This window comes from Terrapene carolina, unplaced genomic scaffold (assembly GCF_002925995.2).
Source record: "Terrapene carolina triunguis isolate 2854851 unplaced genomic scaffold, T_m_triunguis-2.0 Scaffold67, whole genome shotgun sequence".
Taxonomy (NCBI): Eukaryota; Metazoa; Chordata; order Testudines; family Emydidae; genus Terrapene; species Terrapene triunguis.
Genome location: NW_020664418.1, coordinates 40,501,613 through 40,514,031, shown reverse-complemented (window position 1 = coordinate 40,514,031; position 12,419 = coordinate 40,501,613). Strand labels below are relative to the sequence as shown.

At 44.5% G+C, this 12,419-nt stretch overlaps 1 protein-coding gene across 1 annotated transcript in view; it reads right to left on the bottom strand.

The window, feature by feature from the left end:
- The window catches only part of LOC112119020 (solute carrier organic anion transporter family member 3A1), a 40,516-nt gene that overhangs the window by 3,806 nt on the left and 24,291 nt on the right, over positions 1-12,419 (bottom strand). Inside the window, exons 5-6 of the mRNA XM_024217544.3 lie at positions 7,298-7,473; positions 3,213-3,277 (exon numbers count right to left, since the gene is read on the bottom strand). Of these exons, the coding sequence (XP_024073312.1) occupies positions 3,213-3,277; positions 7,298-7,473 (241 nt within the window). The remainder of the gene's footprint in view (positions 1-3,212; positions 3,278-7,297; positions 7,474-12,419) is intronic.

Genomic DNA, 12,419 nt, shown 5'->3' with positions numbered 1-12,419 from the left:
CATTGGCCCGGGACGGTGAACCGCGGCCAGTGGGGGCCGTGATCGGCCGAACCTGCCGCGTCAGCAGGTAAATAAAACTGGCCCGGCCCGCCAGGGTGCTTACCCTGGCGAGCCGCGTGCCGAACGTTGCTGACCCCTGAGCTAGAGACTTCCAACAAATGAGACTAGACTTGAAGTTTAGAGTGCTTTGGAATTAAGGGAGGTCTATGGCTGCAGGCTTTGTGGCCTCCAAAGCCCGGCTCGATGGGCACGCCTTGCACTTTCAGTGTGTCACCCTGAGTGACGCTAGGAGGCTGGATTTAAAACAAAAATATCAGAAACTCCATTGGTAGCCAGATATTGCACTTGAGCTGCATGTTTTGGGGACAAACTGCAAACACCATCTGGGAAGGGAAATGTCCAGGATCGTATTGTCATGCATAAATCTATTTGCCATTTCAGACGTGCATAGTTAATGCTGACAGTTGCCAATGCAATCAGGATGGAATTACCAGACGTGTTTGACTTGTGCCATTTGCAAATGTTTTTTCACCTTTAGATAAGCCTGATTAGATGCAAAATTCCAATCCAGATCTGAACTTCCCCTGCTACTGGGGTATTTAGATATGCACTTTTGATTCAGGTCCTTTCAATGACAGCATATATGAAGAAGTGAGATGGTATTTGGAAAAGAATCTCCATATCAGAGCCTCTTATATAGTAGCTGCAGCTTTCAATACCATTGGGGCTCCACCAGAACTGTTTTAGTTTCTTTTCTAAGAAACCAAGGTAACACTTTTATTCCAAGACATTAATATGCTGCTCTATCATACCAGAATTCCTATGGAATAAGATAATACATCCAGCAGGATATCAGGAGAATTCAGTCATGTTTCATGTTATTACAGTGAATATTAAAGAGATTCAATCATGCTTTACTTCTTATTACAAAGTGTTGCACAAATTGCTGCTATATATATTTTAGTTCAGAAACTGCAGAGCTGTTTAAAGAAGCATCCTCTGTCTTACTAAAATCTATTAACTCAGATTGCACCTCCGGGTCTCGTACCTCAGATATTTAATACTCTCCTTTGGTTCAAGAAGAAGCTATATTGGTCGCTTTTTAAGTCTAAGCTTAAAGGTGAACTGAAAAAGCTTTTAAAAATCAATCTAGCCTCAAACCTCAAATTATTAAGGGCGAGTTTTGGATATCTTCACTCACACTGAGTAGTACCTTATCCTTTGTGTAGTCCCATAGCTGATATCCTCCTGGATGTATTATCGTATTCCACAGGGATTCTGCTGTGATAGGGCAGCATGTGTTTTGCTACAAAAAAGAGTTACTGCAGTGTCAAGGGGACTAATGGAAGAGTAAGATGCAACTAATGTAGGCGTAAGGGTGGAGGGATAGCTCAGTGGTTTGAGCACTGGCCTGCTAAACTCAGGGTTGTGAGCTCAATTCTTGAGAGGGCCATTTAGGGAGCTGGGGCAAAAATCTGTCTGGGGATTGGTCCTGCTTTGAGCAGGGGGTTGGACTAGATGACCTCCTGAGGTCCCTTCCAACCCTGATATTCAATGATTCTATCTTATCCCAAGTACTGGTAGCAGAACCTAGCCCTCACAGAATTATACATACAGACTTCTCAAACTACAACAATAATAAGCTACAATAATACAAAATTAGTAACTACCATCGCAAATACATTTACATTTGGAATGCAAAATCAAAAAACATCTTCCCTCCCTTGCTTAACTGCCAGGTTCTGCATTCAACCTGCAAGAGCTGAGAACAGGAGAAGAACCTAAAGCAGTATGGACAGCAAAAGGAAACACCGTGTGTTAAGGGCCTGATCCAAAGTCCAAGCAAGTCAACCAGAAGACTCCCAGTGATTTCCGTGGGATTTGGATCAGCCACCAAAGGCTTGTGGTGTTTTCTTCTTTTCTGAGCAAAGCATTTAGCTTTTGATGAGGGAGTGCATTTCAGACCTTTGACCAATGCTGAAAGATTCCCATTGACGTCAGTGGAAGCTGGATTGGGCCTTTATGCTCATGCATTTCACTGGCTCCTGGAGAAAAACTTGGCACCAGAATTCTGATGCAAAATAAGGACCTTGCACTCAGAGACCATTCAGTGGGATACATGGGACTGTAGGGTTTTCAACCCCTCTCTATGAAAGAAAACAGGCTGCCCTCGTGAAGGCCAATGAACTGCACAAGTAAATAATCACCTAGTAGAGAAGAAACGAGTAGCCAAATCCTAAAGGGCTTCATTGGAATAGTGGCACTTGCGTCTATACCACACTGTCATAGTATGGGGTAAAATCCTTCTACTACAACCACACAGTGGATGGATCAACACTGAAAAAAACTAACATTGAGCCAGATTCTGACTCTCATTGATTTGTACCTTGCTCAGTGAAATCACTGGGAGCACTCATAGAATAAGGGACTATTCAGCTCCTACTGGGTGAGAGTGAAATCTGTCCCACTGAATCAGCAGAAACCCACGAGTAGAATACCAACAGAACACATCAGTGAGACCGAACCCAGAGCAATGGATCAGACAGAATTTGGTCCAAAGTTCTGAGAAACAGGGGCTGTGCCTTTAAGCCCGCTCCCCTACAGTCATCCCGTTACAAGGGAAAAAACAATTACAGATAACGTTTTCTCTTTTATTCAGGCATGAAGAGACATACATTGAGCCAACCGTTTGACCAAATGTATTTTAATGGGAGATTAAGCCAGGAGACAGCATTAAGGTTCAGCCTGGTTTTTTTCCTTTTGTTTTCCTCCCCCAGAGACCAGGAGGACTCAGCTACCACCCAATGGAGTAACAAAGCTCCTATCCTCAAAGTGGTGTGAAATTGTTTATCCCTGTAAGTCAGCAGCACAATAAAGAAGTAATTTCACAAGCTGCTGACATGTTAATAATGACTGTGGAGAATTAACTAGTTGGGAGGGAGGGTTTCTCACTCAACACCACGATTTCCAACATGAGCGTGACTGAAATGGCAGGAGAGGCATGTGCCATGACCCTTGGAGGCCTTTCCATCCGCACTGCAGAGAAAGGGCTTGGATCTCCTGGGTTCAGACCCCACTGATAAATGACGGCATTGAACAGGCATTCAACATCCAAAGGGGGGAATCAATGGACACTCACACCTTGATGCACATATAAACATTCCGTTCATTTTTAGGGTGCGGGGGAAGAAAGAAAAAATCACTGCACGTACCTAGCAAACGGAGCAGCAGGAAAAGCACCCCCAAAGCATAAGACTTAAGTTCAGGGCTCACTGTTCTGTACAGAGGAGAAAGGGAGAGAGAGAGAGAGAAATTGATTGTCATCATACTGCTTTAATTAACAAACCCCATCGCTGTGCTTTGCTGTCAATCAGGACGCCACTGTCACCCCTTCAGAAAATCATTAACGGGCTTCTTTTCTTTTTCTTCCCCCTTGGTCCAACTGCCTGAAGCCTGAAAAATAATTGCAACTGCAGCCACATGATGGGTTCTGGAATTTAGCTGCGTTGTTAATAATGTGAACTAATCTTGTCATTGGAAGGGGGAAAAAATGCAAATCCCATCCCAGTAAATTATCATTTATAGAATCCCTGTATTACCTTTCAGGCCTCAGATGCTTTGAATCAGCAGGATACAAACCAACAAAATCCTTTTTATTATAACTTAATTGTGTGTGAGATGGGGTGGGGGAAATGTGAGTGAAATAGCAGAGAGGACAAATGACCAACTTGTCATTCCCAGGTCTAGCTATTAAATCAGCCAGATCAGCAAAGGTTGATACACCGACCTGCCCATACAGGGTGATGTTTGTGAAAGTGAGATTAGTTTCTGATTAGTTTTAAATTGGGAAGATAATAGGCCAGGCTAATCATGGCCCTTCACTTTGAATGTAACCCACTCTATCTGGCTGGCATTAATCTTTGAAGACACCTTAAGAACAAGAATTAACTTCCTATTCACATAATTCGTATGATGCTATAGGCCAGGGGTCGGCAACCTTTCAGAAGTGGTGTGCCGAGTCTTCATTTATTCACTCTAAGTTAAGGTTTCGCATGCCAGTAATACATTTTAACATTTTTAGAAGGTCTCTTTCTATAAGTCTATAATATATAACTAAACTATTGTTGTATGTAAAGTAAATAAGGTTTTTAAAATGTTTAAGAAGCTTCATTTAAAATTAAATTAAAATGCAGAGCCCCCCGGACCGGTGGCCAGGACCCAGGCTGTGTGAGTGCCACTGAAAATCAGCTCGCGTGCCGCCTTTGGCACGCGTGCCATAGGTTGCCTACCCCTGCTATAGGCTAAAGTCATGCCACCGGTATAAACCCACTGAAGTCATTGGAATTTTACCAGGGATTAATTTGATTATGAACATGCATTCTCTTATTCAGCACTTTATGTTCCACAGTGCATAACGGTTCAGCGAAGCAGGGCAATGAACCCCTGATGAAAGGGGTCTGTGTTGAAAGGAAACTTAAAAGTGTCAGGTCCCTGCATCTATTAATCCCCTGCATGGTCTCTGTTAGTGACACCTGTGCTTGAAATGGGTGCCCGCTGTACATGTGCAATGGAGGGGAATAGCATTTTGAAAGACATCCAGTCTTGACTTAAAAAGACTTCAAGTGATGAAAAATCCACCTCAACGCTTGCAAAGGCGTTCCAGTGGTTAATGGCCTGGCTCAAAGGAGGTCCTGCGAAAGGGAGGGAAAAAGTGAAGAATAGAGGGTTACCAAACATAACCTCAGTCAGTTTTCTTACATAGGTTGTTGTGTTTTGTTTTTTTGGGGTTGTTTTAGAAGTGTCTAGAGTTTTTCAGTTGAAACTTTTAAAATAAAAAATCGATTTTTAATTTTTTGTTTGACATTTTTTCAGTAAAAAAATGAAAAATTGTCAATTTTCGATTTTTAATTGAAAAATTTGAAGAGGGAATTTTTTTCTGATTTTTTGTGTGTGAAACATACTTATCAACCAGCATTAATGTTCCTCCTTTTCTTCCATCTGTTTTTGTATATTTAGGATCTTATCTAACTCCCACTGAAGTTAGTGTGAATTTTTCCATTGAATCTAATAGGTACTGGATTGAGCTCTAAGGGTGTAAACTCTTCAGGGTGTGACCTGTCTTAATTTATGTCTGTGTAGCACCTACCACACCTTTGGGTGATGGATAAATAACAACAATAATAATACCAGAGAGTCCCAAAAACGTCCTTTCTATCTCTGATCACAGCACTGTTAGGACATCCCGGAATGACATGAAGTTATCTCCCATTGTCTCGTTAGTTATCTGGTTCCAGGCTGTGTTGAAAACTTCAGTGCCTGAGATTACAGTGTGGACATTTAAACTAGACTCCAGGGTGTGGAAAGAGCCAGATATCCTGGTGATTCCTCTGAATATGCTCCTGCTGGCTGGGCCAGGAGAAGACACTTCGCTGCTCAGCTGCGTTCGGCACAATTACAACCAGGTCAGCCAGGGGTGGGCTTCATTTTGGCTGATTTGGGAGAGCTGGGAATCCCAATTCAAACTCATCACCAGTAACATCTGGGCCCCTCATACGAAGTGAGAGTGGTTTGTGGAATCAGTTGATTCAAACCTGTGGAGTGTCCAGAACACCAGGTGATGCTTGGCCCTTCACTGCCTCTTCTTCTGTGCCTTTATGATAGATATTGGTGGTTCTGGTGGGAATATAGTTAAGATTTGACTTTCAGTGCTGTGAATTGTCAATTTCAAAGGGTTGTGAACTGAAGTTTTCTAACATTTCCTCGTTCCTCTTGTGTTCTCTTTCCTACCTGGCCATTGGCTTGTCTAATTTGAAAATGCACATCAAGAAGACTCTATTCAGGATCCTACAAGTGCTGATAATTTCTCTCAACAAAGAACCCTTCAAGCCTCAAATTACCTTTGCTACAATATTGATGGCTGAAAATTCGATTTCCGTTTAGCTACTGTAGATGCCAGGAGAGAAATGAACTAGTAGGTGGAATATCTCATTCTATACTCTGCAGGGAGACATGCCCTCGCATAAGAGATCTGCCTGAGATCCACTGAAAAGTGTTTCTAACACAGACCCCATTGATTGAACTTTATTGGCATTTTCCAGGCCGCAGAATGGATCTGCTTATTGCACCTCTGATTAGAATAGGCTGTAAGCAATGGCCTGGACGGATGCAGTGATTCTGAATAAAGGCGAAGTTAGGTACGCATCTCAGGGGGCAGATAGATGTGTGTGTGTGTGTAGCTGCCTGGAAGGTCTGTGTGGGGAAATAGCACACAGTAATTCAGTTGGAGATGATGATTTTGTCTTTGTGTGCATGTTTGGCCAAATCCAGAGATACTGAGCATCTCTAATTCCCACTGATGTCAGCATTTGGGCCAGCATGAGAGTTTTCGCTTCGGGTGATGCATGCACATTGTCCTACACCAGCTCATAAATCCATCCATAGGCCTTTTTTGGTTTGTTTTTGCAGCCTCCTAGGATCTCTAGGCTATCTCTAAAAAAGCCTCATGAAACCACTGCTTGCAGGTGTCACACAGTTGCGATCCTGCCACCTGACTGATTTTAGCCTTAACAGAAGCAGAACTTTCCTGATTTCCTTTCCACTTCACGGTTTCTAGACGGATGAGGAGAACAAGGTCTGACCTTTTCCTTTGCAGCATACCTGCATAGACCCCTCCTTACCAGATTCACAGCCCTCCTTGCCCCTTGAGCTGCACAGAATCAATTCCCTTATTCTTTCCCCAGGTCGGTATTAGACACTGAAGTAAGTGGAGCTACCCCAGCAATGAATGTGGTTGTGCTGAGCCTAACAGAGACCTGCAGAGACAAAGAGACTGATGCATGCACAGCATCCAGCAGCTGCCACTGCGCTTGGGATGCGGAGTTCTGAAACTCTGGCTGCTTCCTTCAGGGGCCTAAATGGGAGATGCGCACATAATAAGGGGCCTGGTTTTCAGAGGGCCTGAGCCCCCATTGAAGCCAAAGGGAACTCTCAGGCTGAATTCAGTGCAGCTGAAAGTATAAGGGTGGGTCATTTTGTAGTGCCCTCCCACTCAAAGCAGGTCAAATCCCAAGATTTGCTGAGCGTCTGCGGCTCCTGTCAACTCCAATGGTAGTCAGAAGCACTCAGCGCCAGGAGTCCATCCTCCCCACGTGCCCATGGGCCGTGGGCAACAACGGTCCCCCTCGATCTAGACCCAGGGGAGGAGCCCTTCAGTTTTCAATTAATCTGCGGCAGCCTGTTGAAAGAAGCGATGGATCGAGAGCCAAGCAACTCATCAGATCCTCAGCACGGCTCTTACCTGATGAGTATGATAACTGACGGCGTCTGCGCCATGGCTCCAATCATGCTGCAAACACACATCACGCAGAGGAATGTCAAGAAGGCCTCTTGGCAACCAGGACTGGGGCATTTTCCGTGCATTACTGTAGCGTTCTCGGCAGGGACCAAACTGAGGCATGAGCAGGCAGTGAGATTCTGGAAGGCAGCACAGGGCAGGGGGGTTAAGGGAGAACAAGGCCCACTTTCCAAAACAACAGGCACTTTACAAGGAGGGGTTTGCCAACTAGCAAGTGTGCACCCTCCAGCGGTCAATTAATTAGCCACTAATAAGTCACTTGCTGAGCTGGTTTGGAAAGGCTTTTCCAGCTCCAATGCATTCTACCGGCAGCATAGCTTCTCCTCCTCCTTGTTCTTTGCTTCCTGTCCTTTAACATCTCAAACAAATGTGGCTGCAAGAAAATTACCACCAAGTCGGACCCTTGTGAAAAGAAGAAAGAAAGGCTCTGTGTACCCACATCATGATAAAATATTGCCGTATTAAAGTTACAACTACTTCCCAATATACCCCTGGCTGTTATAATTACCTCAGAGTGCATTACACGGAGGCACACTTCCCTGCTGCGGGTTCAACTGCCTCATTCTGGCGCCTTGAAAGACGGCAGGGAGTGTACCAGGATGCGTGCCTACTCTCATAGCAAGGTAGGTATCAAAGGGAAGGTGGCAGAGACACTGGTGATTATGGAACCAACCTCAAGGGCTAACAGGGCTAACAGATGCCATCTAGTTTAGAAGGATTTGCACAGAACTGAAAGCTGCAGTCAGACAAGATAAAGTTTATCAATATGCGATCAGAAGGAGGAAAAAGCGACGGCATTCCCTTTGATCTTTCCTGCAAGCACAGGACGTCAAAAGAGGCTTTGTTTTCCAGTCACAGATGTTTTTGCGCTCACCCCTCCCGGACTTTCTGATGGCAGGGATGTCAGCACAATTAAGGCACAGAATAATAACAAGGAATCCCTTAATGAATAGAGAGCAAAACCGATCATAAATGATTCATTGCTTGTCTGTCTTTGCAAGGCTGCTAGGCTTGCAGGTCACATGCGTATAAGAAAAAGGAGCACAAAAATAAAATACAATACAATAAAATAAAACCTCCAAGGTTCAAATAGAAATTCCTCCGCTTTTAAGCTGAGGTTTCTTTAGGGCTCCACACTAGCACGTGTTCTAGTTCAGTGCCTCCACAGATACAAGGATACGTGGGGACCCCAGTCTATTCTTTCTGACATTGATCTCTTTCTCTGCATAGGAGTCGAAAGCATTGCCTTCTAAAATAACTGCATGGAGGGCAGCGGACACAAAAACTCAGCGCTCAGTGAACATAGGAACGTTAATGATATGACTGCAGGTGACTATACGGCTGGCAGGCAATAATGAATGTAAAGAGGCCCTCTCCCATCAGTGACATGGCCACCTGAAGGCTCGTCTAGACAAGGGCAAATAACACCAGTGTAACGATATCGGTGTACTTACACCAGTGCAAAGTCCTAATGCAGATGAGCTGCACTAGTGTGACTTGTCCTGGTAAATTAACAGGGTAAACCTTAGCCATGCAAGCCCTGCACAATGCATCTCCACGGGGGGGGGGGTTGCACCAACGTGTTCAGATTGCAATAACTATCCTGGTGCAAAAATCCCAGCATAGACAGGGCCTAAGTTAACTTTGCTAGCCCATCTGTTATGGGGATGGCTGACTGTTCGGGAAGCCAAGTGGGTCACATCCCTATGCACTGAACTGGCTGATCGTTCCATGTGACTTATATACAGTTGGAAGGAGAGATCCATCTCTTCTGTGCAGTTGGCCCAATTCTGCTCTTACTTCCGTGAATCCAAATCTGATGCAACTCTACTGAAGTCAACGTAATTAAACTAGAATAAAGCTGGCATGAGGTCAGAATCCAGTCTCCCTACATTTATGGTAAGTAAAGGGCTAGAATGTGCTTTAGTTACTTTAGAGAGAGTGACAAGGGACTGCATAGTAACTGGAATCTGATTTGGCCAGGAATCCTCCTGGATGCTGGCAATTCAGATCAACACAGCAGTTACACCATCCATAAGGAGCTTGTGGCATATCCCCCAGTCCCTGTGTGTTTATCTCCGTTGCCTGAGCTTTCTCCCCTCTGTACCGTGCACCAGAGGTGTTATCCTAAAGTACTGCAACGTAAATAGAACTGAATGCAACAATTTTTTTGCTGCTCTTCTGAGTTCTTACCTAGGAGACCTTTGATCCTTTGTTACTGACACCATAACATGTGCTATAGTAACACACTGACATCGAACACTGACTTTCATCCTCTTCTATGAAGAGGCAATATTTTGCTACACGTGCCAAATTGCTATTGATTTTCCTGGACTACTCTGCAATCCCATCACCATTCTGTTGTAAATTTATCTTTGTCTTTCTGCAGCACAACAGCTCATGCACCGGGAACGAGATTTTTGAAAGCGCACGTGTACAAAATTTGCACACCCAGGGGCCTCAATTTCCGGCGGAAGTTATGTGTGCAAATGACCCATGTTTTGTGGTTTTAAAAACCTGGTTCTGATTGGTTAGGAACAGGCTGGCATTTTGATGTGAATCCCTAAGACTTCAGCGCTACAACATTAGATTTGGAATTCACGTGCCCCCACCCAGCCAAAGGGGAAATAGAAAAAGAACACCATGAAACAAAAAAGATATATGGACAACGGCTTAACTCACAAGGGTCACTGAGAGCAGAGGTCTGGCTAGAAAAAGAATTTGCTGAAATGAAAGCGCCACCCTGCGCCCCTTTAGCAATTATAAACCCGAAGCCTCTCTGCAGACCAACTTCATCACAAAGAACAATGGCATTCACAGGAGAAAGGCAAACTGGAGAGGGAAAGCAGAGATGCATGACTGGACACATACAGCACAGTGCAGTAAAGTTAAATAAAACATTCAGAGAATTTTATGCCCCAGTAAAAAGCAACTCTTGGCTCATCACACGTATATAAGAGCCACAAAATCCTCTAGACAGGTCATTATCTGGATTATGAGTTTAAAACCTGGTTTGGCAATTTGGCGTTAGTTCAGGGCCATTACATGGCCAAACTGGTCCATAATTCTTGATAATGCCCTTTCCAGAGGATGCTATTGCTTCATTAATTCATGTCCAAAAACACTACTTTGAAAAAGCCAAGATGGTGCCAATGAAGAGGTTAAACAGGAGAGAGCAAATGAGAAAGAGGAAGGGGAGGAAGAGAGAGGGAGACTTTTGCTGGATGGGTTTATGCTTATAGCAGGTTAGCTCTGATAGTTACATAGCAGAGAGACCTGAAACAATTCCTGAATTTTCTTTACCATGCTCATTTCTAAGGAGCAACAGGTTTGCTTTGAGCAATGCAGTGTAAATGCCACTTTTACATCCTGCCACTAGCTAGCATTATTTTTCTCCTTGCCAATGAATAATTTAGCACATCAGAAGGACGCTTCTTTCCTACTGACACTTTGCTCCATCCCAAAAATTTTGCTGTCAAAACAATCACATTGGAGTGAAGTGGTGGTTGTAAGGCAAATGCCAGAGGAAATGCACGAGATTAACATGTACAGCTTCTGCAGTTTTGCCTGCAATGATCCAGGATAAAATTATTTTCTTAGCTATAACATGAAGATCCAGGAGTTGGCATCATGCTATCTCCTTTGCTGGTAAGCACTTTGGTAGCTCAGAAGCCATTTCATTCATCTCAGTAGAATGCAAACAACTCAGGTGCTGGAGTGGGAAGCCAGAAGTCGGGGTAGTAAAGAACAAGTCCAAATATGCGCCCACTTGTTGCCCCCCAACTTGTCCCTGTACAGTTCTCTCCCCATGCCCTGAGGTAGAGGTTGCAGTTTACCCACAGAGTGGTGAACCCTTACTGAAGGAGTCTGCCTTGAGAAAGGACGGTGTAAAAGCAAACTGAGGACATGAGGATGTGCCTGGAGATGATCACAGACAGAGAAGGGTCACCTACAGCTCCCAGAATTCTGCTTGCCTGGGCCAGAGGGGCACTTAGAGACATCTAGCAATGCACTAACTAGAGGGCTAAACAGAGGGCCATCCAAATTCACCTGTCACTGTCATAGATACCACTCCCTCTGGCAAGTAAAACTTGCCCATGTAGCACCTGCCTACTGACACACTCTGACTCTGTAAAGATGGCCGTGAAGTCGAAGTGCCAATGTCGCAGCTCCACGGAGCAAGGGAGCTAATGGAGACAAGATTTCTGTTCAGCAGCTGCAATGATTCTTCACTTGTTAGTCAGGAGCTTTTGTCTCAGCTTCCTGGCACCTCCAGGTCCATTAGGCCCTTCAGGGAAGGAACCAAGGCTCTGCTACGCCCCTCCCCATTTGGGTTTGATAGCTCCTCTCTCTCTTTTCCTAAAGCACCGGCCTGCCCCTCCCGCACACCCAACAGCAGCTCAGCGGGTCCGTCTCTGGACTCTCCCATCTGTGCGTATGGCACAATGGAGAAGGGGAGAATTTTCCCTGAGAAGTGGCGATTTACACTTCCTGCCAGAGTGTTTTCAGACTAATCCGAACTGTTCACACATGACAGAATGGAAAGGAAAGGCCGAGCTTTGAGAATATCAGTGGTGGGGGGGCAAGCCAGGGGAACGGGAATGCAGTACAATCTCGCGAATAAAGAAGGGCAAAGCAGATCAGGGATAATTGGATACAATGAGCTTTGCTGTTTCAGCAGCCATGAACATTTAATAAGGCCCCATGTGCACAGAAAAGTGAGGCACTCGGAGTTCCTCAAATGGATTTTTGGCCAAGGCTCTTTGTGATCTAGGCTGTAGCTCTCTAAGGGCGCGACTACCCACGGATTCCCTTTCATTCCTGCACCAACTCTTTTGCAGCATCACTGTTAACACACTAAAACTTTAAGAATTAAAAAAAAAAAAGAAAGATCAGCTCAAGATATCGTAAGAGATTCCTTATCTTAACAGGTATCGTAGGAGATTCTGAGACCCCAAATAGCAGGTCTCCTTCACATAGAGAGGGTTTGCATTTTCTAAACGAAATAAACCCGTAGATTTTAAGTCTGGGGATATAGAATACCCATGGCTATTAATTTCAGGGA